Source organism: Drosophila eugracilis, unplaced genomic scaffold (assembly GCF_018153835.1).
Source record: "Drosophila eugracilis isolate 14026-0451.02 unplaced genomic scaffold, ASM1815383v1 contig_367, whole genome shotgun sequence".
Taxonomy (NCBI): Eukaryota; Metazoa; Arthropoda; class Insecta; order Diptera; family Drosophilidae; genus Drosophila; species Drosophila eugracilis.
In genome coordinates this window covers 3,681,850-3,708,089 of record NW_024573224.1, presented here as the reverse complement: position 1 = coordinate 3,708,089, position 26,240 = coordinate 3,681,850, and the positions used below count along the sequence as shown (strand labels likewise).

Sequence of the window (26,240 nt, the reverse complement as noted above, 5' to 3'; positions counted from 1 at the left end):
TCTGTTGTTCTTCAACGCACACACACGCAGTTTTGGTACTTATTTACCTTCAAGAACCAGAATACACACTGGAAAGTGAACTCTGAAGCGTAATTACTCGATCAAGTAATTAGAGAAAAAGCCAAATTAATATTTAAGCTTATATTATGATGAACCTTTGAAAAGAGAAAATCGAGAAAAAAAAAGAACAAAAAACTGGTACTAGGGCCTGGGGTAGAAACTAGCAATTAATAAATAAATATATTAACTTTAAAACGAAATTGTAAAATAACATTGGAACAAAGTAAGAGAAACACTAAATTAATGCTTGCAATTAATGAAAGGAAACGAAATGAAATTAAACTTTTTTAAATGTAAAGTGAAAAAAGGAACGAAAAAACAGAAATTAAACACAACTTAAATTAGTGAAACAACCTCGTAGGTATGAACGCAAATTGAGAATGCCGCAATTCGAAACTCAATACAATTTTTTATGTATGTTTGTGTATATATCTATCTATATATAATATCTATATGAGTAATAAATAAATGCATTGAAACCGTACAAAAATCATCGTTAAATCAATTTATTTCCAACGATAAATTCAAAGCAGCAGCCGAAACATGCTCAAAAAAGGGAATTTAAAATATATTTAAATTTAATATACTTTCTCCGACTACAGTTCAGAGTTCACAAAAACTCCCATTGAGGTTTTGAGATTGCAGACAAGGTGAGTGTGGATCCATCCTAAGTATTGTTTTGTTCTTCTCTTTTTTTTTTGGTTTAAACGGAAACTTCAACTCCCCCTCACTGTTGTCTGACATTTAACCACTTTCTAATTTGTTTATTTCGTTACGTTACCTTTTTTAACACAATAAAAACTTACATTCTCATGTCCATGCTTAGTGTGTTTCTTTTTTAAATTAGTTTTGGTGAAGGTACAGTGAATACACCTACATAAGCTGTCATCTTCAATCGCACCCTAGCTTTTATGATTTTTTGAGCATGTTTTTCTGGCTGAGTTTGCTTTTGGATTTTTGTTGCTAATAAATATGTTCGAGATAAGCATTTATAAGTTTGTCTATAAAATATTATTTACAAATATAGCAAACTTAACTTATTTTATTTTGCGATGCTTAAGACGAAGATAATTCATTTTGATTCTTTAAAATGCACAACATGCACAATAATTGATTTATTTGATTTCGATTTCGTTAAATTTTTACTCAGCTTTTTTAACATCTTTCTAACCGACTAATTTCCAAACTTTCTCTTTCCGCTTAAACTGTCGCTGAGGTAATTCACTTCTTAGCCAATTTGGATTATAAATAAATATTATAATCTATGTTTTCAAATCTTCCACAGAGTGCACTGATACCGCTTATATGTTCGAGGATCTGTGCTATGATGTCTGTCCGGTGCACACATATCCGTTGGATAAACTGGCAGCAGAGGAGGAGGATTTAGATGACGGCGATGTGAACAGCAGTCCTGTTAATCCGTATATCAAACCCACCGATAATCATCCCTCATTGATGTCCAACAGCATAGACGACAAGCAGGATCCTCTGCAGGCGGAGGATCGTCGTCGTCGTCGTCGCAGTTCCACCGACGCACCCCTAACGCAACTGGTGGAGACACCAGCTCGCATCTGTGCCCCTTGCGACCGCAGTTGCTTGGCCTGCTATGGACCACTGGCTTCGCAGTGCAGCACCTGTACGGCGGGCAGCCAACTGCGGAAGATCCAGAATGAGACCTTCTGCTATGCCTATGTAGTACGCAGCACGGGAATGGCCAGTTTGGTGGACGTATCTGAAATGGGCGAGAGGAAACCGCAGCAAAACCTACCTCTCACTACGGTTCTCTTGCTAGTATCGGTGGTTTTAACCGTGATAGGGGTGGTAGTTGCCGGAGGTATTGTCTATCACCGAAGGGCAATTGCGCGATCTAATGAAATTTACTCCCGAGTATCTCTAATGGCAGGCGATGAAAGTGACTCTGATAATGATGACGAACTGTTCAGAGCAAATTTCCTAAGCAAAAAACCGGATGTTTTTGAATATCGCGACGAAGCACCCAGCGAAAAGATCTCTGAAAGTGAGGAGATCAGCCATTTGGTACCCTAGATTATCGATTAAATAAATACTTAGTTAGGTCATGCATTTAGCCATCCTCATAACCACCTGAAATTTTTATAAATCCTCTGCCACGGACAATCACAGTTTTGGTTTATATTTTATAACATTCGACGACCTTATAACTCCTTCATTTCAAGCCAAAATAGATTAAAGTATTACAAAATTGAAAAAAAATGAACAGAAAATCAAAACTAATTATATGTAATATTTATGCCTTAATAAAATGATTATAATTTAACATGAAATGTCTAATCTTTAAATGCAGTTAGAAGTGACTCACTATAAACACAAAAATATTTACAACTTGTTGAGAGAGATAATAGTAATCGATGTTGGTACTTAGAACTCGAGGAAACCCTCAAAGTGATAATATAAAAATAAGAAATTTTTGAAATGGATATTTGACACTTCTTAGATTGCTGCTGAAGCCGTCCTTGACTTTCATGGAACCCCTGTAGTGGTAGACTTATTTTGTTTTTATACTGCTCTACCGAAGTAGGTGAACAGCAATCTCAGCGCTAACAGCAATCAATTAGCTAATGGAAATTATAGAAACCCAGGTTGGACCCCGGCAGGGCTTATCAGCCCTGGGTTATCGAGGGGCTGTCTAAAGTGTTCTCCCCAGGTGAGAAATGTGTTGACAACACTCAAGAGCTTTATTTGTATAATATGCTGACAATAGCTCTTTAGAATTTTCACGATTTTCTTATCGCGGCTATATTAGGAACATCGATTGCCATTTGGACGGCAGTCGTGTTTTGTAAAACGGACGAAAATGAGGTTTATTTTATTACTGCTGGCTTCCTGCTGCCTCTGGGAGGCGGTACTCAGCTGCGCTAGCATCGAACAACGCTATAAGTTCGCGAATAGTAATATCTACGTGAGGCTCAGGCGAGGCGATAAGCTGCAATATGAACTGATGAAGGGTGAAAAAACGCTTCAGACTGTGACCTTTGACAACTTTGAGAGCAGTGCCAATCTGGTGGAGACTAGCAGTGGTAGTTACCAATTAACCGATGGCACATCCACCGTAGAGTTTACCCTGGTTAAGAATGGTGTGGTTACTGGCACAGGCAGTGAGATCACGCATGTGAAAGTTTCCCGAGATCAAGTTCTGCAGGGCACTCAGCCCAGAGATTGTTTCCCCCTTAACGTTGGATCCACCCACTGGTTCAGTGGTCCGGAGCAGAAACAACACTACTGGCCAGTCGAACGACAGAGGCATAGCAATTATTCATACCTGCCCAAGGAACTGGACAACTTTGGCGTAGGTGAGCGGTATTGGCTGAACGGCAATGGAGTCTTTCTGTATGTGGAGAGCAATACTCCACTTTTTATTGATCAGAATACAGCGGATCATCCGGATCACCTGTGTCTCAGTGCCACCAGTGCCCTGCCCTATGATCCCCGAGTGACCTCCGCCAAGTTTGTATATCACATTGCTGTGGCCAAAGATGCCAAGGCAGCTCATAAGTATGCTGTGAAAACTTTCCACGGACAACCTACTGGCTTTCCCGATGAACGAATGGTCAGGCATCCAGTGTGGTCCACCTGGGCTCTTTACAAGGCTGAGGTCACCGACGATGTAGTGCGGGACTTTGCTAAGCAGATCCTGGATAATGGTTTTAACAACAGTCAGCTGGAAATCGATGATGACTGGGAGGATTGCTATGGAGCCCTGACCTTCAGGAAGAATAAGTTCCCCGATACAAAGACCTTGACCGATGACCTCAAGGCTCTGGGTTTCCGTGTTACCCTTTGGATTCATCCTTTTATTAATAACAACTGCACAGCTATTTACAATGAAGCCAAATCTCTGGGTTATCTGGTGCTCGACCACGAGGGGAGTTCCGACACGCAGTGGTGGAACAGTCAGCCCAAAGATGCAGCCATTCTTGATTTCACGAAAACTGAAGTTCAGGAGTGGTTCACCAAACGTTTGAAGGTTCTGCAGGATGAAGATGGAATTGATAGTTTCAAGTTCGATGCTGGAGAGACTAGTTGGCTCCCTAGTGATCCCGTACTCCAGGGCAGCAGTTCCATGGTAACTCCTCTGCAAGCTGTCGGAGATTACGTGCGAACTGTAGCTGCTTTTGGTGATATGGTGGAAGTACGGTCAGCCCAGAACACTCAGGAGCTGCCCATCTTTGTACGCATCGTTGACAAGGATTCCGAATGGGGCTGGAACAATGGCTTGATCACACTGATCACTTCTATGCTGCAAATGAACCTTAATGGATATCCTTTTGTTCTGCCTGACATGATTGGTGGTAATGGTTACTACGAGAAGCCACCTACCAAAGAGCTCTTCCTGCGCTGGCTTCAGGCTAATGTTTTTATGCCTGCCCTGCAGTTCTCCTTTGTGCCCTGGAATTTTGACACTGAGGCCATTGAGATCAGCAAGAACTTTACCGATCTCCATGCCAATTACACGCCTTACATCATGAAACTTTTCCAGCGAGCGGTGGATTCTGGCGAACCTGTGAATGCCCCACTCTGGTGGATATCCCCCACTGATGAGGTGGCGCAGTCCATCTATGACGGTAAGTTCTTTGGTTCAATTACAGTTCTTATAATTTTAGCTAACCTTATTGGTAATACCCACAGAATTTCTTCTGGGCGATGACATCATCGCTGCTCCTATCGTGGTTGAGGGCGCCATCAAGCGAGACATTTACCTGCCGGAGGGAGAGTGGCAAGATGGCAATAGCGACCAGGTGTATACCGGACCCACATGGGTGATGGACTACTCCGCTCCCTTGAACACTTTGCCCTACTTCCTCCGCGTGGGCTTTACACTGGAGTAGAATGAAAAGTAGTTTCTAGTATATATTCTTTTATTCTAAAAAACGATCAAAACTCAATAAAGTAAACTAAATAGAAAATTGGCACAGTTAATTTGGTAAAATCTAGGAATATATCTTGTCAAGATCGACAGCTCAAATCGTCATGGTTGGAGGTGAGAAATCACCGGATCCAGACTGCGCGCTGAAGGGATATCTCGGTGATTCGCCGTTCTGACGAAACATTCCGTACTCCCGCTCAAATTCCATGGCATCCTTGGTCAAGATCTGTCGTAGGTTAATGGGCCTGCAAATAGAAATTCATAAAAAAAATGTTAAACATGATAAAGAAGGACTTACTCGACTTTAATGCTATCCTGAACCCTTTCTATACTTCGTTCGTATATGGCCTGCTTGAGGGCGTGAACTCGTTTGGCAGATCTTCGCCACCGCTTTCTGTATAAGTCCTTCTGACGGGCGAGACTATTATACCGATAATGCTGGCACCTTAGTTCTCCGAGTACCTGCTTAAGATCTCCCTCGTCCGATCCCTGGGCCTTAAGATCACAAATCTGCTGCTCCATGGCCGCAATGCGGACCTTCAGTTCCGTTTTCTCAGTATACAGCTGAAGATTCTCCTGTCGCAGCTCCATACTTCGATCCTCAAAGAGTTTTACCTGCTCCTCCATCTCCGATTTTAATAGGGCAATGTGTTCCTCTAGTTCTTTAAACTTTTCCTCATAGTCAATGCCCGAAAAATGAGTTCTATTGTTGGTAAAAGTTTCATCCAGATTTGCCACCTCTTTGTTTATTTCATGTCTGCGGGCCTCTTTACTTTCCATCTCCTCCAACTGGCTCTTAAATTCCAACTCTTTGCGCGCCAGTTCCTTCTCAAAGGTATCTATTTGTTGTCTTCGCCAGGACTTTAGCTTTTGACCTATTGTATTTGACTTATTTAGAGGTTGTTCGATGCTAAAATCCTCCTCAGAGGTGGTCAAATTCTTAAAACCTTTTTGGGAAGTTACTAATTTTTTAGTTTTCGGATTTTCCTCTACCGATGAGTTGCTAGTCACGGGCTTCGTCTTCTTTTTAACAATTTTTCTAACCTTAGTGTGCACCTCATCTTCAGGTAGATTTATATTTTCATTAGGTACAATGTTGTCTGATATAACTGATGACTTTTTTCTGATTATCTTCTTTTTGATAGGCCTAACTGGTTCCTCTTCCAAGCTTTCATTATTTCGGACCGCAGGATCTTCTTTTACCAAAATCTTCTTAACTTTCTTTTTCAGGATTCGTGCATCTCGGTGTTCAATATTTGGATTTATGAGTTCAGCTGTTTGAACATTAGCCTCCGACACCGACATAAGTTCTTCGGAGCTGGTAAATTCTATCTGAACTAATTGCTGATCACTTGATGTAGCTTTCTTCTTTTTTACACGAAGTATTTCAGATCGTTCGGTTCCAGAACGGATCCGTTCGCTCATTTTGAAATCATCCTGATCTTCATCTACAGTAATGCTGATCTTCTTATTTGCGCGATCTTCTTTAAGTTGGGTAGTGGATCTCAAGCTGCCCTCAGCATATTCTTCAGATGCCCAGGAATCCATCTCGGTTGCCTGATCCCCACCTGAAGAAATTTTTAACTTCTTTGCATGATCTTTTTTAGGATGAGCCAGCCTGAATCGAACATCTCGATGTTCTGTTTCGGAATACATGATTTCAGCTGCTATAGAATTACCTTCCGATACGGAGATGTATTCCTCAGAGCTCCCAATTTCCACCTGGTGCACTGGATTCTCGACTAGCCCAGTCAGGAGATCCTTTTTAGACTTACAGAAAGTAATTTCTTCCTTATATGAGCTTTCATAATCAACGCTTTTGGCCGTGGGTTGCTTGGTTTTTACAATTTTCTTTTTCGATTTAAGAGGTTTGCTCAGACTGAGTTCCATCTGATCCTCGAAAAGAATCTCATCTAGCTCGGCGGGACAGGTTTCCTTTAGAAACTTTTCGGTTTCACCCAAAGCTTTCGCCTGCACCTTGTTGACCTCTACCCAGCGGGCCCGAAGGTTAAGGTCACCCTTGGATGTTTTAAGTTTTCTGGTTTCCTTAGTACTGGTGGAAGTATCTTCAAGGTCTTCAAGTTCCTCGGAAATCTGTAGCTTTGATTTGGTTTTTAATCTACTTCGGCTTCTAGGTAAACTTATATCAGTTTCCAAGTCCGTATCCTCTTTTACAGTCTTGATTCTCGGTTTTTTGATTATTTTTTCCTTAGATGAATTTCGTTTTTCAGGAAGAACAAGACTGTAGTTTAAGTCTTCGTCACTCTGTTCATAGCTAGTCTCTACTAAATCTTTACTTTCCGAATGTTTTTTAGAAGACAGTTTGTCTCTCAATTTAGAAAGACTTTCCTTTGTTAACAGAACTTCCGTTTTTGAACTTGTTTTTAATTTTTCTTTGCTTAATTTATCATCGTAGGATTTTTTACTTGGCGATTTTGTTATGACCTCATTTAATTTTAGGTGGCTTTCATTATTTTGAACTTCAATATTAACGATTTTGGTTTTTCTTTTTTGGCACTCCGCCGACGCCTGTGATGATTCAATTTGACCTTCCTTCATTTGCCTACGGAGAAACTCCAGTTCGGCTTCCATTGCTAGTTTCTTTTCTTCCAACTCAAACAAGTCTAGGGAGTTCATTTCTTCAAAGTTCTTCGAATCGTTTATCTCCACTGGCGGACTTGGTAAATAGGAAGATTCTCTAAGAAACTTTTCAGATTCCTTGGCTTTAATTTTGGATTTGTTTGGTAAAGGTGTAATAAGTTTTGGTTTTGATGATTCCTTTGCAGCAGGCTTCCTTATAGCATATCGATCATCGTTTTCCATGTCAGATTCCTCTGACAGAATGTTAATTTCATCAGGCTTTGAAAGAGCTGCCTTTTCCTTTTGATTTAAATTGAGAATCTCTCGACCAACTGAAGCTAAGAACTTTTTTTTCTGATACTGTTCATCGTCACTGTCCAGGATCGGCTCGACTCTACTCAATTGAGCGGACTTCTTGCGCCTTATCTTTGCCTTTTGTAGATCCGCTGGACCATCGGAGTCCTGTTTAAGCTCAAAGGGCGAAGGTTCGTGGGTTTCTTCTGAGACTGATATCTCCGCACCCACATTAAGACTCTCTGAAGAAGCTGTGTTTTGAGACGTCAAAGTAACATCATTACTTTCTTTAGGCAACTCCCTGACAACCTCGCCTGAAACCGTTTGATTAGGCTCCTCCTGACCTTGACGTGAATATATTGTCTTTAGGTCCACACTAAAATTATACTCCATCATAGGCGGTTTGGACCCCCTACCGCTATCCACTCTGCCAAATCGATTAAAGACAAAGAAGCCGTCTTGGGTATACTTTCTATTGTCCGAGAAGTAGTTGTCCGGAGGCAGAAGATCGGTGAAGTTCATGCGGTAGTTGGCTATGAAATATATATTTTTCTAAATATTTTATTTAGTTTATAAATTAGATGCTTACCTATCGCGGTTCCGTTCATATACATGTTGATGGGCAGATAGAATATGCGCTGGAAGTATAGCCGCATGCTGCGTAAGGATGTCTTGAATCGCAGCCCTAGCACATCGTTAAGTGGGTAGGAGTCAGATTCGTTCAGCTTTAACTCGATGTTGGTTACATTTCCTACAAAGTCAAACACAAGGATCACGGAGCCGGGGGTCTTACTCTGGCTAAGTGACTTAATTAATCCGATCACATTCTTTAGCTGCTTCAGCTGCAGCACCACTTCGATGATGTCGCAGTCGACCAACGGATCATTGCCCACCTGCAGCAGGCCCAGTTGCACCAACGACTGTACATAGACGTTGGCCTAAAAATATCCGTGTAATTAGAATCACTTTTTGGGAAAAAGGAAGATCAACTCACCTGCGACTGCAGCATGCTGGCAGTTATCGAGTGACCGGGCGACTGCATTGGTGGCGTGGGTGGTGATTTTTCCTTATAAGCCACGTTAAATTATTAAAATACATAAAATATAAATATTTAATAAACACTTACTTCAGTGAACTGCATAATGTGGTCAAAGTCTTTGGTGTGCAAGATGGATTTCTTGATAATAGCGAGCATGAGAAGAACTTCCGGCTTAAGAGAGCGGAACTCGCTGCTGATACAAATGAGCTTGTGCCAGAGCATCTTTAGATGGGGACTGTTCTTGTTGTCAGCAGTGTTGAGCACCGGAATTCCTCGAATGGGCAAGAGGAGGGTGCCGACGGTTTTCCGTTCCGCACCGCCACCACGACAGGCATAGAAAGTCATTTTGACAGGACGGTGATCCGTTTTAATGCGCTTGATTCCGGCCAGGTCGCACTCCCAAATACAGTTGCTGTTGAAAATGATAGTTTCGGCCGACTGGGTTCCCTCAACCTCAAAGTCCACAGTGTTAAGGGCAGCGTTCATCACTATATGCTCGCGATCGACGGCATCATGACTTTGGAAGTTGATTGCTGCGCAAAGAGAAAACATGAATGCCAATAATGATTTTATGTTGTAACCCACCTTCGACTACATGGAGCAGTACGCAATAGACCTGATCGGATTCCTTGGATCTGGCACTTCCGCTACCGGCATCACTGGCCGTTCTCGAGCGAGACGTTTTGTATCGCTTTACCATTTTTGTGTACGGGGATCAGACGTCGGAGAGACTTTACAATTTTCGATTTCGGGAATGTTTAACTTTTCAAAACTAAATTTAAACATCGGCGTTCTGGAGCTTGTTCATCTGAGTTGCGGCTTGATCCTCCTTATCTGTAGTTACCTCTGGTTGTCCTCAGTTTTATAAGTGAGCTGTTCACTCTGAACGGGGAAGCCAATGCCACTTGGATTGGTTGTCACGGTGACGCAAGGCGATTAATATCGCAGGTGGGACTATCGCCGGATAGATGAAACAACCCTCGAAAAGCATTGAACGGTTGGGCTGTTCATTTGAACACATTTATGTCAAAATATCATATCAAAAATAAATATTTCACTAATTTTATAAAATTTTTCATTAAAACCAGAAGTACTTATATAAACTCTTTAAAAAAGGTACATAAAACTTTTTTATTTTCAAATCAAGGGATTGTAGGAATTTCTGAAAATTATATTTATTTATCCTTTCACTTTAAATCTAATCCAAATCCAAATTAAACCTACTTACTAAAATAACGAATCCATTAAAAATCATCTTTACAACTTATATACTTTTTTATTCCTTATTTTATATATTAAACTGCTCCACAACCGTGCGTCTTGGGGGCTCTCCTGATTCCTGTCCCTCCTCGTAGTGGCTCTGCTGCATGCGATGATTCTTCAGGGCGGTGCCTTGGATAAATCGTTCTCCGCAGACGCCGCACTGGTAGGGCCGTTCGCCTGTGTGCCGACGGATATGAAGTGTTAGATCGTTGGATTGCGTGAAACTCTTCTCGCAGTAGGTGCACTTGTAAGGCCGTTCTCCGCTATGGATCCTCATGTGCTGCTGCAGTTTGTACGAGCGGGCGAATCCTTTCTGACAGACAGTGCAAACATGAGGACGTTCTCCGGTATGCGTCCTTCGATGGCACTGGAGGTCAGAGGAACGCGGGAAGGCCATTGTGCAGTAATCGCACTTGAAAGGCTTCTCTCCGGTATGCCGGCGCATGTGTATGATCAGATTGGAGGATGAGCTGACCGCCTTGCCACAAAAGGCACACAGGAACCGTTTTGGTTCCTTAGGAGATGTGGGTCTATTCGAGGTTCTAACTTCATTTGAGCCTTTGCCATCAGGTCCATGAAACTTCTTCAAGTGTGCTGTGAGCCGATCCTTGCGGTTATATTTCCTTGTACAAAGTCCACACTGAAAGACCTGACAATCGGCTTTTGGATCATTACCTGTCGCCTCCTTTGATTCATCAAGCTGTTGATCCTCTGGCTTTTCATGATGCATCTGCATGTGATGCAATAGGTTAGACTCCCACATGAACTTGTAGCCACAGCGGGTGCATTTAAACTGCTTTTCGCGATTTTCACATTGAGTTTTCTTATGATGAGAAATTATTTCCGGGCAGACACTTTTAAAGATGCACCTATCACAACCGTCGGGGATCTTCTCCATCCGATGCATGGCTTGCTGGTGTTGATAAAGCTCGAATTTTCGCGAACACTTTAGTTGGCACATTCCACAGGTGTAAAACTCCGTGGCCCCAGGTGGTTTTGAATGTGTCCTAGAGTCATTATCATCCGTCTCCGAATCATCCAATTCCATCTCGTATCCCATTTGGTTGGTAATCGAGTAGTTTTGAAGAGATGACAAGTCGTGGTGACTGCCTGTGGGCATTGTTTCCAAATGCAGACGCAGTGCCGCAATGGTGGGAAAGCTCACACAGCACACTTTGCACTCTATCTTCTTTTGACCAGCGGGATTCACATATGAGTCTAGAATTGCCTCTGCATAAGGCAATTGGCTAACACTTATCCCATGGCGAGCGATATGCTGTAGGAGATTGGGCTTGCGATAAAAACGACGAGCACACCAACGGCACCGGAAAATATTCGATTCTTGGCCGTGCATCAGTGTATGACGCGTGAGATCCTTTTGCATCTTAAAGGTGCGTTGGCACTTATCGCACTGCAGATCACTATCCGCTTGAGGGAAATCTTCTGGGACTGGAATCTCAACTTGCTGATGGAAAAGGTTTATGTGGAGCTGCAGGTTCTCCCGCCAGCGGAACCGAAGTGGACATTTGCGACACTGAAAGACTTTCTGCGGATTGTAACAGACGGTTCTTGAGTGATGGTCTTGCAAAGATACGTTAACAAACCGGGCCTGGCAGTGAGAGCATACAAGGAATGCCTCATCCCACTTGTGCTCCGCTAGCTGGTGGGCATACAACTGATGCTTTCTCATCGAAACCACATCACAAAGATTGCAAGCGTAGCCCTGGAATGATTGATCTTCTTTTTGCTCGGATTCAGTTTCAGTTTCACTGCTATCGAGATTCAGCTCTAGACCAGCCTCGTTTGTGATAGACACAAATCGATCCAAATCCAATTGTTGCTGCACATCACCCATAATCCTTCCGGCGAGTTCATCTCTTCCTAAGACATTTTCGAGTTCCGGGTAAAAAGCCTTTGAGGCACTAGAAATATCTCTCTCTTCGGAAAAACTTAATTCATATTGATGAGAACGCATGTGAGTTCTTAGATTACTTATTTTTGAGTGGGTTGAGAGGCAGATCATGCACCTAATAAGCTTGCAGCCATGGGGACGACTAAGTCGGCTAAGGGTTATTCCATTAACAACGTTGGGTATGAAAGGCAGCTCTTTTATATGATCGGGTTCTCCTGCATGCACTTTAAGGTGGGATTTGAGACCGTCCTTGCGATGGAACCTGCGATGGCAATGAGGGCAGTCGAACGGCGCTGCAGACTGAGGCTGGTGCAGTCGCTTGTGTCGGTTGAGATCTTTGTGCCAGATGAAGACCTAAAAATAAAAGGAATTAGAATAACCAGTATATTTTTGGTTAGGAAATATAACTTACCTTTTCACATTCGTCGCATTGCAACCTTGTTGTAAGTTCTTCTTCATCGTGTTTTTTGCTATGGTGAGTCTTCAGATGCAATTCATAATTGGATTGCCACACGAATCGAATATTGCAAATATGGCATTGAAAGCGGAAGTGTGTTTTGGCGCATCTTTGCCTACGGTGTTGCTCCAGAAGATCTTTGCTGACGAATCCAGAACCACAATCATCGCAGGGACAGGGCAGATTAGCTGCCCTATCTGAATGTATGTTCTTTTGGTGCTGCAAAAGACTCGCCAGAGTACTAGTATTTTCCCCACACAAAAGACAACTGTATATCCTAGTCTCCTCATCGCTTTCATCTGTTTCGGAATCGAACAAATCCAGCTCTCGTCCACTCTCCGTACTGGCATTGTAATATCGATCAAAGTCCTGGACATTGAAATCCTCAGATATACGAGCAGCAAGATCCGATGTAGAGCAGTCAAGTCCATCAGGGTAAAACGATCGAAAGAAGGTGGAATTGTAATCCAAACTAATTCCATTCAAATCATTTTGGTGTGTGATTAGGTGAACCCGAAGTTGCGCTAAACTAGTTTGCACAGCATCACACAACGTGCACAATATTTTCTTCTCCGCTCGCCGATGGGAGCATGCATGGTTTTGCAGGTTTTCTGGCCACATAAACTTCCCGGGACATTTCCGGCAGCGATATCGTCTTATTTGACTGTGGCAATGGGTGTTCAAATGTTGATTGTAGAGTGTTAAGCATAGGAAACCAACCTTACAGGAACCGCAGCTTTGCCAGGGAAGCGTTGAAGAAGATTGGGAGTGCTCATCCAAAGTATGTTTTACCAGGCGGTGCTTGCGAGTGAACGATAGATTGCACACAAAGCAATTGTACTTCGACTCCTCGCTAGCACTCTCTTCATCTGAATCATTCAAACCCATCTCATAGCCGTAAAAATTTACAATGCAAGCAAACTTCTCGGAAAGTCCTTCGGCTACGTCAGAGCATATCTTTTGCTTGATAGTGTCTAAGTCGCAAGACAATCCAGCAAAATGCTCTCTGACCACATCGCTATCTTTTCTCAAGTCGGCCAAACTCTCCACGTTCACATGAGTATTTATATGAATTCTAAGCTCCTCCATTCGCTGACAACTTAATCCACACAACTTACATTCTATTTTCTTTAATCTTCCGGAGCTATAAAGGCGCTCAGCAAATCGCCATTGTTTTCCGACCTGGAGAGCCTTCCATTTGGCCTCGCGTTTTTTGTGACAGCGGAGGTGGAACATGTATTTGTCCTTACGCAAGAATCCCTTGCCACAGGTATCACACACGTATGAGGCTTTCTCAAAGTGAATCCTAGCGTGACGCTGCATGTCACGGTACCAGGAGAAGGTCTTATCGCAGACCTCACAGGCGTGACGGCCATCGCTGGTCATCGACTGGCTTTTAGCTCGACCAGGGGGACGTCCTCGACGCCGTTTTATGGGCGAAGATTCAGATGGCTTAACACTGACATGAAACATTTTTTTAGTATTAAAATCTATTTGTAACTAATACTGATTTAGCTTACTCTTCATCCTCGCTTTCTAATGGCGCCTGCTTGTCTTTTCGAGAACTCCGTCGCAGATGGTAAGGCTTCTTATCCACCTCTTCTCTATTAGATTAAATTTGTAACATATCGAATGTGCAATAATATTTGAAGGGCACCTACTTATCACTTAATGCTGCATCAACGAATTCCTCATCGCTGTCACTTTCTGGCTGCCATTTGAGCTCCAGTTTTGCCATTCCAGTGCTGTCCACATCCTCCTCGGACTTATTAGCCTCATCATCGAGGTCAACTTCAGTTTTTATGTTCTGCTCCGGTGGGATGTCGATGGGCATTTCATCCAGACACTCTCTTAGCCGCGCCAGCAGCTCCCCATTGACTCGTTTGGCCTGCTCCACAAAGGCATAGGCATTGTCTAACCTTGTCCAACAATCAGTGCACAGATGCTGCGGCAGATTTTCGTTCGAGCTCTCTAGCCGGGTCTAGAAATTTGGATTATGGAAGAGTTTATTCCCTAGGACAAGCTAATTATAACAACTCACATCAATTTGCGTAAGCTCCTGGAGCACATCGTAGAAACTTTTGGAAGCGTCTCTCTCCAAGCAAGTGGATAAGGGTAGCAAACAAACGTTATTCAGTGCACAGGTTCGACAAATGTCTGACGGAAGCATATTTCCATCAACTTTCTGACTTATGTCATGTTCTTATAGTAGAAATTCAATAAAAAAAACTCTTAATAACAAATAATAACTTCTAAATGTAACAATAGCAATTCCAAGTGTGACCGTTGCACGGCAACAGCTGTTTTTCAATTACCAAAAATTGTGGTTTCCAACACTGCTAAATCAGCTGTTCTACTTTTGTTGGCAATCAAACACTTCCCTATTTAACTTGTTTCTTTATTAAAAAGTTAAATAAATGTGTTAAAAGATGACGCGGACGTGCAGAATATGTGGCTGTGACGACGGACGTTACTGGATTGAGACGCCCGTCGAAAAATATGCGGAGAAAACCTTCGGCCAACTGCTACTTGAGCTAACACGAATAGAGGTGGGTCAAAAGTCCTATTGTCATCCAATTGACTCCCGCGTAGCTATTAATTCACTTTAAATTTTTATTAATAGGTGGCGATGGCTCAGGCGGAGAAGTTTCCTCAGTGGCTTTGCAACGCTTGTACCGAGAAATTGGAGAGCACCTATGACTTTGTGCTGCAGGCGCGCCAGACGCACGAGCTGTGGATACAGAAACTAGAGAACTCTGTAAACGGGGATGACGGAATTCAGGTCACGGAAGCCTTGGAGTGCCTGCGCGAAACACCTATCCACCTGTTCGAAATAGAGGGAGTGACCATCAAGACCGAGGAGCTAGCATCCACTCATCAAGTTACCAAGGCAGATCCTCTAGTGCGCACGCGCTTCGTCAAGCGGAGCATTGTTCACTTCAGCGATTCGGATGATGACCAGGACGATGTACCCCTACGTCAGCGCAAGATTAACAATTCGCTCTGCACTACAGAGCCGCCGAGGGAGAATGTCTGCGAGCTGTGCAACAAGGCCTTCAGATATGTCACTAATTTATATCGGCACAAGCAAAGGGAACATGGAATTTTTGGGAAGAATGGAGAAGAGTAGGTCAATGTTTCTTGCTATCAAGATTGCCAGCTTAAAGTTTTTTTCTCTCTAGCTATGAGGAAGACTACTACAAGTGTGACCAATGCGACAAGACCTACAAGTACGTGATGGCCCTTGTTAAGCACAAGCACCACGAACATGGAGCTAGTCTCCTACCCACTAAGATGTCCAGGCGGAAATTACCTGGCAGGCCATCGGCATTGCCTGAAGAAGCCAGTCCAACTAGCCCAGCTTCCACCTCTGGAACATCCACACATCGCAGTAAAACTAACAACGACACCCTGGTGCACAGCATCATCAAAGGAGTGGAGTAAGCCTATTGTCACAACTATTATGCGACTTGCCAAAGATGCGTTATATACCTAAAAGTATCTTTTGTGTCGCACAATGTATATAGGAATGTTTTTTTTTTCACATTTTTTCTAGTCTATAAACTTAAAAACTTTATTTCTCTCTTTTTCAGACTATCTGATGAGGATGACAACAGTAGCGCAGATAACTACTATAAGTGTGATCAGTGCAGCAAATCCTACAAGTACATAGTAAGCTTGATCAAGCACAAACACAAAGAGCATTCCGACAAACAGTCTGACAAGCAGTCGGACTCCGAGGACGATCAGCCACTTGCCTCTACATCTGCCTCGGCAGTTGCACCAGCCGCCAAGCCATCAAGGATCAATCGACGAGTTGATGACTTCGATTACCATCGCTGCGAACCAAACGGAGCCAAGGAAATCAAGTGTATGATCTGCTTGCGACGGTTTACCAAACTGCGTGAGCTGAGGGATCACTTGCAGAATCATCCAACTGACTTCGACTTCGAGGCGCATGGAGAGCCAATCGAGCGAATTGCAGAAGGATTCTTCAAAACAGCCGTGGAGTCTACCACAGAGGGTTTGAAGAGGCGTATTTTTCGGGATCTCAGGATGGGCGTATATGGGCGGTACTATTCCATTACGAATCAAGCGCGCTACGAGATGTCCCTGGACAGCTCGGATACGGATAGCGATGGGGAAAGTGAGACAGACGTCGTCATCCGGCGAAGTTATTCCTGTGAACTGTGCGATTCACCTGAAGCTAGGTGGCCGCGGAAGTACCTGCTGCACCAACACCACCGAAAGGAGCACACCTGGCTGGATGCCCCGCATGTCTGCCAGCGCTGCGACTCGCGATTTCTCAGTGCTCAGCTTTTAGAGCATCATACCAGTCAGCTGTGCCAAAACACTCTAAAACGGTTCATGTGCGACAAGTGCCCTCAACGATTCTTCTGGCGCAAGAACCTGCGCGCACATCTTGTGGAGCACAAAAGCAAGGTGAGGAGCAGTAAAGATCAGAGGATAATTAGAAGCTGCCGTTTACAAAGGAACAATCACATACCATAAAATCATTCGTATTTTTTTAGTTCATATTTTAATTTTATCAGCAGACAATGTGAATTAAATGTTGTTCAATGATATTTTAATCACCGAGCTTACGTTTTTAATTTGCTTTTAATTCCGTTTTGCGGTGGTCAAGTTAATTTTTATAAAGGGGAAATTGCTTTTAACAAGTTGAATACTTTTTTTTTATAAAAAAAACATAAAATAAATTTTATACACATCCCCATTCTAATCCATTTCAGCAAGAGACTTATCCGTGCGATCAGTGCTCCCGGAGCTTCCAAGATAAGAGTGCCGTAACCAAGCACAAGCTGATGATGCACAGGGATAGTAACATGCAGCTCCTTCCCTGCCGTTGGTGCACTCGCACCTTCTACCGCCCCGCACTACTATATAAACACTTGCAGAGACACGGATTTACTGGTCAGGACCTGCCCTTGGCTGAAACTCTGCTGGCAGATGCTTCAAAACCATCGGGACCCAAGAGCATCCAGTGTAAACTGTGCGACATTCAGTTTATTAGCGTGGCTGACTTGCGAAGGCACATATCCATGCAGGGCCACAGCGATCAGCCGTCAGCGTACATGATTAGTACTGCAACTGGTTTTGAGCTCCTGCTGGAGGATACGGATGATAGTGATGAGGAAAGCACCGGCAGGTCTTACTCCTGCGACCTTTGTGATCTGAACTTCCGACGCCGACGGGAATTGAGTGAGCACCAGTACTCCCTCCATAGCTTCGACAAGCTTCCACACTCTTGTGAACATTGCATTTTTAAGACTGTTGATAAGGTAGGATTAAAAACAAATTATTTTAATATATAATGTTAATCTCTATTTAATTATCGTACTTACAGTACATGCTGGATCAGCATCTTAGAACGCAGTGTAAGAATACCGAGAAGAAGTTTGTCTGCTCGCGATGTGGCTACAAGTTTATGTGGGAAGAGAATCTTGCTCAGCATCTTGCCACCCAGCACTCAAAACAAGCCACCGTTCCAGAGCAACAGCCCCCAATGAGGAGAAAGCGACGCTTCCGTTATCAATGCCCTCACTGTTGGCGATCCTTTGTCGTGCAGCCCAGCTTGGAGAAGCACATCCGGGACATGCATGTGGCCAAGAAGAATCCTGGAAAAAAATACCTATGTTCTTTGTGCGGTCTGGAATCGTTGACCCCGAACAAGCTAAACATCCATATGCGACGTCACATGGGCGAGAAGCCCTTCAAGTGTGATCTCTGTGACATGCGATTTACTGTCCACTATGAGTTGAAGGTTCACCGCCGGAAACATACCGGCGAACGACCCTATCAATGCACCTTTTGTGCCAAAGACTTCGCACGTCCGGACAAACTTCGGCGACATGTTTTTATGCACAATGTCAAGTCGTAAATTCATAATTTTAAGACTATTTGATAAGCTAAGAGTAGAAGGATTTTATTACAAATAGGTCCTATTAATTCATGAGTCTGAAAAGAGGTCATTAGCAGAAAATAGGGGTATACGCCAAAAATGTACTTAATCAGCTATAAAATAAATAAAACTTTGAGTGGACTTCTGATAAGACAAAAATGTTCAAATAATTTATTTAGATTTGCATTGTTATTAATTTACTTTGTTGATAAGTCATTCTAGTTCTCCGCTGAATGCAAATTGGCCTCTCTTAAAAGTTCAGTATCTGTAAAATGAAGCATGACGTCACGGCCTTTAAGAGAGATATACAACGAGCTTTTATTCGACAAAACATTTTGTGGTCCAGTAACTATCTGAAAGGCATTAGTATCAGACGCTAGCGCATCTAAACAAAGTTTTTAGAATGTCAGACCTACCAACTCCGAAGTGGGTGAACCAAGAACTTTTCCATGGCTTCTTGGAACAGAGTAATGGCGATTTTAAGGCGATACTAAAATTTGTTCCAACATCAGCGATTAGTAAAGGGGAGAATTATTTGACGATCGTGCTACGTATACAAATTGCAATGCAGCTAAAAGGTGAGGTAGGAAATTCAAAAATATCTTGTCAAATATTTAACAACAAATTTCAGATGATAGCACAGAAGATATCAGCTACATACTGAAGATTCCTTTGGTTCCGGAAGGTGAAGATGACGATTTTCACGAAATGTTTGATTCTGAAATCAAGATGTACGATCATCTGATACCAGAACTGGAGGAACTATATACCAAGAATACCGCAATCTCACCGAAATTCAAGCCTACGCATTTTAAGTTTCCAGGAACTGTAGTAAAAAGTGACTACATGCTGTTGGAAGACCTGAGAAAGAAGGGTTACAGGAATGCGGACAGAACTCAGGGCTTGGAGCAGTTTGAAGTGGAGGCAGCACTAAAAAAGTTAGCACAATGGCATGCTGCCTCTGCTAAAAGAGTCGTTGAACTGGGGGAATACGAGAAAGGCATCCGTGAGAGTTACTTTACTACCGAGCACCAGAAATTGTTGGATGAATTCAACATCAATTTCTCTATGCCCTTCTTGGAGTGCATGCAGAAATATAATCTGGATCCAGGACAACTTGTGCTAATAGTAAGTTTACGATATATTTTGGATGATATATTATAATAATTTTATTTTTCAGAGCGACTATACTTCACGTTTGACAGATCTTTATATAGAGTTTGGCAAAAACGATCCTATGGAGTTGAGTGTCTTAAACCATGGAGATTTTTGGTGCAATAATTTTATGTTTAAATACAAGGATAATGGTTCTGAAGTGGAGGATGTTTGCTTTGTAGATTTCCAACTGTCGAAATATGGTAACTACCTATATGAATAAAACAAAAAAAAAGTAAATTAACAATCATAAAACTTTTTAGGAACACCCGCACAGGATCTTCTATGCATGCTGATGACGTCCCCCAAGTTCTCTATTAAACTAGAAAAGTTTGATCACTTTATAGAGTATTATCACCAGCAGCTTTGCGAGCATTTGAGTCTTCTCAATTACAATCGGAATGCACCTACACTAGCTCAGTTTCACACCCATCTGCACAGATACAGTCTCTGGGGTAAGACCTCAATCCCAAGTTAATTTCAGAGTGGTTCTAAATCCAATCCTCTCAATATCTCAGCTTTCATCTGCGCTCAGCGAATGCTTCCCATAGTGCTGCTCCCGCCCGATGTGGATTCAAATATAGGCAATGTAATGGGAAACTCGGAGGAGGCTATTTCATTCAAGCGTAAGATGTTTCTTCTGCCGGCTTACGTCGATCAAATCAAAGTCATTTTGCCTTGGCTCATTAATAGGGGTTACATAAGATGAGCCGACTGCAATAATAAACAGGTTCTAGCAGAGCTTAATATGTAATAGAAGTATTATAATAAATAATCAATTCAAACATCCTTATCACAAAATATCTGTAAAATATATATCTGTTAAATTGGCCATGGTGAAATAAATAAAATCTTGAGCTTTTTCCCGTGCCAAAATGTTTGGAATGCTATCAGAGCTTTTGAGAGAAGATCGAGAAATATTTATCAAGCTCTACGGAATAGCAAAAGCTTTCCACTAACATAAAAGCATTTGATTCTCACTTTTCGTCAGTCAATTCAATACCGGCAAGCAAGCCGTACAAACGTTTAGTTTATTGTTAAAATAATAAACCAGATAATCTACAATGGCATCTAGCTTAATACCCGAATGGTTCGGAGCAGATCTGTTTGAAGATGTTCTTAAGACTAGTGTGGAGGGGTTCTCAAAAATCCGGAGTTTTAAGGCGGAAAGTGGATCTGCACCGGGTGAAAACTTTGCTACTATAATGCTGCGAGTTCATATCGAAGTAGAGCTGCAGGGTAAGTTGAAGGGATGGTTTGGATGGAGCTTTATTGATTTCGAATTTCTCCCGTTCAGATGGAACAACCAAAGAGGTCTCCTACATGGTTAAGTTGCCGTATGAACTTGCAGTCTACGAGGAAATGATGAAGCACTCCGAACTCTTCGATTCCGAACGAACCATGTATAATGAGGTTGTTCCAGAGATGGAGGCACTTTATAAAGAGGCAGGTGTGGATGTAACTTTTGGACCTAAGAGCTACGACCTAAAGAATGCGAAAAACAAATACATAGCTTTGGAAGATCTACGCATCAGGGGCTTTAAGAATGTCAATCGCCTTGAGGGACTCGATCAAGCACATACGGAGAAAGTTCTACGGAAGCTGGCCCAGTGGCATGCTGCTTCAGCTGTGAGAGTGGCTACCAAGGGCAGTATCCGGAACACTTACTAAAGGGATTCTTTAAGGAGGAAAACAAGACGATGATGAAAGAAATGATGAACGGCATGGGAAAGATATTCCACAAATGCTGTGTCACATACGAAGGTCACGAGGCCTACATTGACAAAATCGTAAGTTGTATCAACCTATTTCAATAGGTAATTATTTGACAGACTTTTTGTTATAAATAACAATTAGAAAGCTCTACAACCAGTGGTGATAGACGAAATGTTTAAGTTAGGGGAGGTGGATGCCACGGATTTCAATGTCCTGAACCACGGAGACTTTTGGTCAAATAACATTATGTTCCAGTACGATAAATTTGGCAAAGTCGAGGAGGTTTACCTGGTCGACTATCAGGTCACAAAATACGGAACTTTGGCCCAGGACCTCTTCTACCTCTTGATTTCTTCCACTAAGCTGGAAGACAAACTAAAAAAATTCGATTACTATGTTAAGGTGTACCATGATAGTTTAGTAGAACACCTAAAGATCCTGAAGTATTATAAACCATTGCCAAACCTGCGTGACATCCATAAGGAGTTGTTGAAGTACGGACTTTTTGGTGAGTATAAAACTATAACTATAATTACTGTCAAGAGATAATAAATTTAAATAATAAAATTATGTATAATTTTTAGCTTACTCTGTTGCCAAAGGGGTGATGGCCGCCGTTCTCGTTGATCCCACAGAATGTGCCACTTTTGAGAACTTTTTTGGCGAAACAGAAGAGGGAGTGCGCTTTCAAATGCAAATGTACAATAGTAACCGTTATCGAAAACACATTCAAGCAATCCTGCCTTGGCTGCTTAACCGTGGTGCCCTAGATATTAATTAGAAAACTGCCTCTGATTATTAGGAAATGTATTTCCATTTAAAAGACTTCAATCCTAAGATAATTTCGAAGGAATTCCAACAAAACTCATTGTGTAATAAAAGTATGTATGTATCATCTTTATCTCAAAAGAGCTAAAAAAGTTTTACATGTTTATTTTGTGAATAAAGCAATATTGTTTTAATTTATTATAGTTTAAAGGTTTATTTTAATGCAATGAGGGGCTTCTATTTACAATCGATCAATTTGGGGGACTACCACAAAACTGACTCCAGGCCCAACAAAATTAAAACTAAAACATCTTCTGATATCAAAATGTTTGGAATGCTATCAGCAGAGCTTTTGAGAGAAGATCGAGAGAACCTATTGAGTTCTATGGAATGGAAAAAGCTTCCGACTAATATATAAGTATCTAATGCTCAGTTTTGGTCAGTCAACAAAATACTGTCAAACGTGGCGTATACGTGTTTAGCTTATTCATAAAGTAATAATCCCCATAATCGACAATGGCGGCAGACAAAGTACCCGAATGGTTTGTTGCAGATCTTTTTGAAGATGTTCTCAAGTCTAGTGTGGAGGGCTACTCGAAGATTCGTAGTTTTAAAGCGGAAAGCGGATCTGCAGCGGGAGATAACTACGCCACTATTATGTTGCGAGTTCATATCGAAGCTGAGCTGCAGGGTAAGGTGAGGGGTTGGAGGGATTTGAGCTTTATTGATTCTGAATTTCTCTTTTAGATGGTACGATCAAACAGGTGTCTTATATGGTTAAGTTGCCGCACCAATCGGACGTTTACAAAGAAATGATGAAACACACTAACATCTTCCACATCGAACGCACCATGTATAATGAGGTTGTTCCTGAGATGGAGGCACTTTATAAAGAGGCAGGTGTGGAGATCACGTTCGGAGCTAAGAGCTACGATCTGACGAACGCCAAGACCGATTACATTGCTTTGGAGGATCTGTGTATCAAGGGTTTCAAAAATGTCAATCGTCTGGAGGGACTCGATCAGGTGCACACTGAGAAAGTTCTCCGGAAACTGGCACAGTGGCATGCTGCAACAGCAGTAAGGGTGGCCACGAAAGGACAGTATCCGGAAATAGTTTTAAACGGTTTCTTTAAAAAGGAAAACAAGCCGTTGATGAACGAAATGATTAACGGAATGGGAAAGGTATTTCTCAAGTGCTGTGCCACATACGAAGGTCATGAGGCTTACATTGACAAAATCGTAAGTTTTAATCATAATATTGAATAGAATTTTATACAATTTTTATGAAATCCAATTAGAAAGCCTTGCAACCTGTGGTGATCGATGAGATGTTCAAGTTAGGCGAGGTCGACCCTATGGATTTCAATGTGTTGAACCACGGGGATTCTTGGTCAAATAACATTATGTTCCAGTACGATGATAATGGCAAAATCAAGGAGGTCTACATGGTAGATTACCAGGTCTCGAAGTATGGAACTGTGGCCCAGGACCTGCTCTATTTACTGATATCTTCCACTAAGCTGGAAGACAAACTAAGCAAATTCGATTACTACGTAAAGGTGTATCACGATAGTTTGGTAGAGCACCTCAAGATCCTTAAATATTCCAAACCATTACCAAGCCTACGTGACATTCACAAGGCGTTGCTTAGGTACGGTCTTTTTGGTACGTATTGGCTTATATTAGTTAAAAAAAAGAAATTTAATAAATTTATGTATAATTTTCTAGCATACTCCGTGGCTACAGGTGTGATGGCAGCCGTTCTGGTTGATCCCACCGAAAGCGCCAGTTTTGATAACTTTGTGGGTGACTCAGAGGAGGGAGCGAACTTCCAATTGAAAATGTACAATAATGCTCGCTATCGAAAACATATTGAGATGGTCTTGCCCTGGCTGCTTAATCGTGGTGCCCTGGATATCAACTAGAAAAATGAATTCCAGTTTATATTGTAAATGAGGAGGTGTTTTCCTTAGATAATTGAGCTTAGTTCAGTATTAAAATACAAATTGAAAAACAAATCAGTAAATAAATAGATGTTCTATACTCATAACAAGTCTAATTACTTAGTAGTTATTTTTGTTGTCTCGTTTGCGATAAAAATATTAAAGCCCTTTGTGAATATAACTTATAATTCAGACAACAGTTCTTCCCTGAGGCCTAACGAGGGTCATAGATAAGCTTAATTAAAATAGTCAACGACCGAAACATGGTTAGAATATACATATAAGGGTATAGTGAAATCGGTAAAAACTTGTTTGGGAGAAAAATTAGTTGAAGTGCAATTTGAAAAGCTTTCTCTGAAAACTGAGAGGCAGCCCACTTGTTCTACGAACCCAATTATAAAAGCTCCCCCAACTGATATAAAACTATTGATCTTCCTTGCTTGGGCTCAGTCCACTCACCATAGCGCAACAGTGCGTATACTTGTGCTACGATTTATCGAAAAACCAATAAAGATTATCTACAATGGCGACCAGTAAGATTCCGGATTGGGTAACTGCAGACTTATTTGAAGATGTACTCAAGGCAAGTGTGGAGGGATACTCGAAAGTCAAGAGCTTCAAGGCAGACATTGGATCTGCGGCGGGTGAAAACTATGCCACTATTATGCTGCGGGTTAAGATCGAAGTTGAGCTGAAGGGTAAGTCGATTGGGGGTGAAGTCCGATAAAAGTTTCTGATTTCTGTCTCATAGATGGCAAAACGAAACCGGTCTCGTATATGGTCAAGCTACCCCATCAACTAGAGATGTTTCAGGAGATGATGAAGCGGACCAACATCTTTGACATTGAGCGTTCCATGTACAATGAGGTGGTCCCTGAAATGGAAGCACTTTACAAGGACGCGGGAGTAGATATTACTTTCGGCGCCAAGAGCTACGATCTTAAGAATGCCAAGAGTGATTATGTGGCTTTGGAGGATCTGGGAATTAAAGGATTCAAGAATGCCAATCGTCTCGAAGGACTTGATCAAGCTCACACCGAAAGAGTTCTCCAAAAGCTGGCACAATGGCATGCTGCATCCGCCGTGCGAGTGGCCATTAAGGGGCAGTATCCTGACATCCTCTTGCATGGCTTCTTTAAAGAGGATACTAAACCGATGATGACGGAAATGATGAAAGGAATGGGTGCCAACTTTCTTAAAAGTTGTGTTACCTACGAGGGCTATGAGGTTTTTATAGACAAAGTCGTAAGTAGTAATACCTAAGGTGTCCAATTTTACCTTATATAACCTTTTTTTATATTTTTACTAGAAAGCCATTCAACCTGTATATGTCGATAGGGTTTTCGAGTCAGCAAAGAGCGATCCCAATGAGTTCAATGCACTTAACCATGGCGATTCCTGGTCAAATAATATTATGTTCCAGTACGATGCCTTTGGAAAGATCAAGGAGGTCTACATGGTCGACTACCAGTTGCCCAGATACGGAAGCGTGGCACAGGATCTGTTATACTTCTTGATTTCATCCACAAAGTTGGAGGACAAGGTCTCAAAGTTTGATTACTATATCAAAGTTTATCATGACAACCTGGTAGAACACCTCAAGATTCTAAAATACTCAAAGACCATTCCCAGCCTGCGAGATATTCATCTGTCGCTCTTCAAACATGGATTCTTTGGTTAATATTTTAAAGCTACTTTAGATGAAGTTTGAATCTAATTTGATTTCTTTTTACCATCAGGTTATACAGTGGCCACCGGTGTTATGGCCGCCGTACTCTTGGATCCTACGGAATCTGCCAGCTTTGAGAATTTCGTGGGTGATACCGAGGCAGGTGTGGATTTCCAGATGCAGCTATACAACAGTCCCAGATACCGCAAACACATCCAGGTAGTAATGCCCTGGCTGCTAAATCGTGGTGGTTTGGATGTCTAGAACACCGAAACTAAACAATTTCTAATATTACACAAGAAAAATACAAATTTAGTCAGAATTTAGTGCATTCCCGTGATAGCGCTATCTGTATCTTTTGGCGATAATGGCTTTGAGTATTAGTAAACGTAAAATTTTGAACGATAAACAAGTTCAATCAATTAACAAAATTCACCATGAAAAGTTCGTTTTTTATTGGGGAGGAGGGTATGTTGACATAATGGGGCATGTCAATATTACTAAGCAATTTTGTGATGTTAATCAAGGGAAATCTTTCAAATTTTATTAAACAGAAAAT

The 26,240-nt window shown here is 41.9% G+C and overlaps 9 protein-coding genes across 13 annotated transcripts in view; 7 read left to right on the top strand and 2 right to left on the bottom strand.

The window, feature by feature from the left end:
* Window positions 1-2,374, top strand: part of LOC108113713 (furin-like protease 1, isoforms 1/1-X/2) — a 133,541-nt gene extending 131,167 nt beyond the window's left edge. For 3 of the 4 annotated variants that reach the window (XM_017224392.2, XM_017224393.2, XM_017224394.2), the window contains one exon: window positions 1,346-2,374. In XM_017224392.2, the coding sequence (XP_017079881.1) occupies window positions 1,346-2,106 (761 nt within the window). In that variant the 3' untranslated portion in view covers window positions 2,107-2,374. The remainder of the gene's footprint in view (window positions 1-1,345) is intronic. The other variant, XM_017224395.2, reaches the window with a different exon arrangement.
* A 422-nt stretch (window positions 2,375-2,796) lies between these two features.
* On the top strand, window positions 2,797-5,003 carry LOC108113717 (myogenesis-regulating glycosidase). Its single transcript, XM_017224398.2, has 2 exons — window positions 2,797-4,661; window positions 4,726-5,003. The coding sequence occupies exons 1-2, from the start codon at window positions 2,894-2,896 to the stop codon at window positions 4,923-4,925; spliced, it is 1,968 nt and encodes a 655-aa protein (XP_017079887.1). The 5' UTR covers window positions 2,797-2,893; the 3' UTR covers window positions 4,926-5,003.
* Window positions 4,941-9,688, bottom strand: LOC108113714. The gene is made up of 6 exons (XM_017224396.2): window positions 9,462-9,688; window positions 8,964-9,409; window positions 8,832-8,903; window positions 8,427-8,775; window positions 5,262-8,370; window positions 4,941-5,208 (listed from the first exon to the last, which is right to left on the bottom strand). The coding sequence occupies exons 1-6, from the start codon at window positions 9,574-9,576 to the stop codon at window positions 5,058-5,060; spliced, it is 4,242 nt and encodes a 1,413-aa protein (XP_017079885.2). The 5' UTR covers window positions 9,577-9,688; the 3' UTR covers window positions 4,941-5,057.
* Window positions 9,689-10,039: 351 nt separating this feature from the next.
* On the bottom strand, window positions 10,040-14,774 carry LOC108113789 (zinc finger protein Xfin). The gene is made up of 5 exons (XM_017224497.2): window positions 14,550-14,774; window positions 14,170-14,489; window positions 14,029-14,112; window positions 12,464-13,967; window positions 10,040-12,405 (listed from the first exon to the last, which is right to left on the bottom strand). The coding sequence occupies exons 1-5, from the start codon at window positions 14,676-14,678 to the stop codon at window positions 10,165-10,167; spliced, it is 4,278 nt and encodes a 1,425-aa protein (XP_017079986.2). The 5' UTR covers window positions 14,679-14,774; the 3' UTR covers window positions 10,040-10,164.
* Window positions 14,775-14,870: 96 nt separating this feature from the next.
* LOC108113808 (zinc finger protein 420) lies at window positions 14,871-18,574 on the top strand. The gene is made up of 6 exons (XM_017224517.1): window positions 14,871-15,057; window positions 15,132-15,634; window positions 15,691-15,948; window positions 16,102-16,951; window positions 17,260-17,808; window positions 17,874-18,574. Exons 1-6 carry the CDS (start codon window positions 14,938-14,940, stop codon window positions 18,405-18,407), a joined length of 2,814 nt encoding a protein of 937 aa, XP_017080006.1. The 5' UTR covers window positions 14,871-14,937; the 3' UTR covers window positions 18,408-18,574.
* A 193-nt stretch (window positions 18,575-18,767) lies between these two features.
* LOC108113685 lies at window positions 18,768-20,445 on the top strand. Of its 2 annotated transcripts, none has more exons than XM_041818739.1 (5): window positions 18,768-19,006; window positions 19,072-19,556; window positions 19,609-19,786; window positions 19,847-20,038; window positions 20,102-20,445. In XM_041818739.1, exons 1-5 carry the CDS (start codon window positions 18,832-18,834, stop codon window positions 20,290-20,292), a joined length of 1,221 nt encoding a protein of 406 aa, XP_041674673.1. In that variant the 5' UTR covers window positions 18,768-18,831; the 3' UTR covers window positions 20,293-20,445. The 2 variants fall into 2 exon arrangements, with proteins under 2 accessions (XP_041674673.1, XP_017079851.1); XM_017224362.2 differs by having other exon boundaries at window positions 19,060-19,556.
* A 155-nt stretch (window positions 20,446-20,600) lies between these two features.
* On the top strand, window positions 20,601-22,207 carry LOC108113668. The gene is given in 5 exon segments (XM_041818764.1): window positions 20,601-20,822; window positions 20,881-21,231; window positions 21,234-21,373; window positions 21,441-21,807; window positions 21,884-22,207. Coding segments are annotated over 5 exon segments (1,230 nt in total). The 5' UTR covers window positions 20,601-20,647; the 3' UTR covers window positions 22,081-22,207.
* A 322-nt stretch (window positions 22,208-22,529) lies between these two features.
* Window positions 22,530-24,128, top strand: LOC121530179. Its single transcript, XM_041818763.1, has 4 exons — window positions 22,530-22,758; window positions 22,815-23,308; window positions 23,368-23,734; window positions 23,798-24,128. Exons 1-4 carry the CDS (start codon window positions 22,584-22,586, stop codon window positions 23,992-23,994), a joined length of 1,233 nt encoding a protein of 410 aa, XP_041674697.1. The 5' UTR covers window positions 22,530-22,583; the 3' UTR covers window positions 23,995-24,128.
* A 351-nt stretch (window positions 24,129-24,479) lies between these two features.
* LOC108113679 lies at window positions 24,480-26,116 on the top strand. The gene is made up of 4 exons (XM_017224355.2): window positions 24,480-24,710; window positions 24,764-25,257; window positions 25,322-25,688; window positions 25,752-26,116. Exons 1-4 carry the CDS (start codon window positions 24,536-24,538, stop codon window positions 25,943-25,945), a joined length of 1,230 nt encoding a protein of 409 aa, XP_017079844.2. The 5' UTR covers window positions 24,480-24,535; the 3' UTR covers window positions 25,946-26,116.
* Window positions 26,117-26,240: the final 124 nt, after the last annotated feature.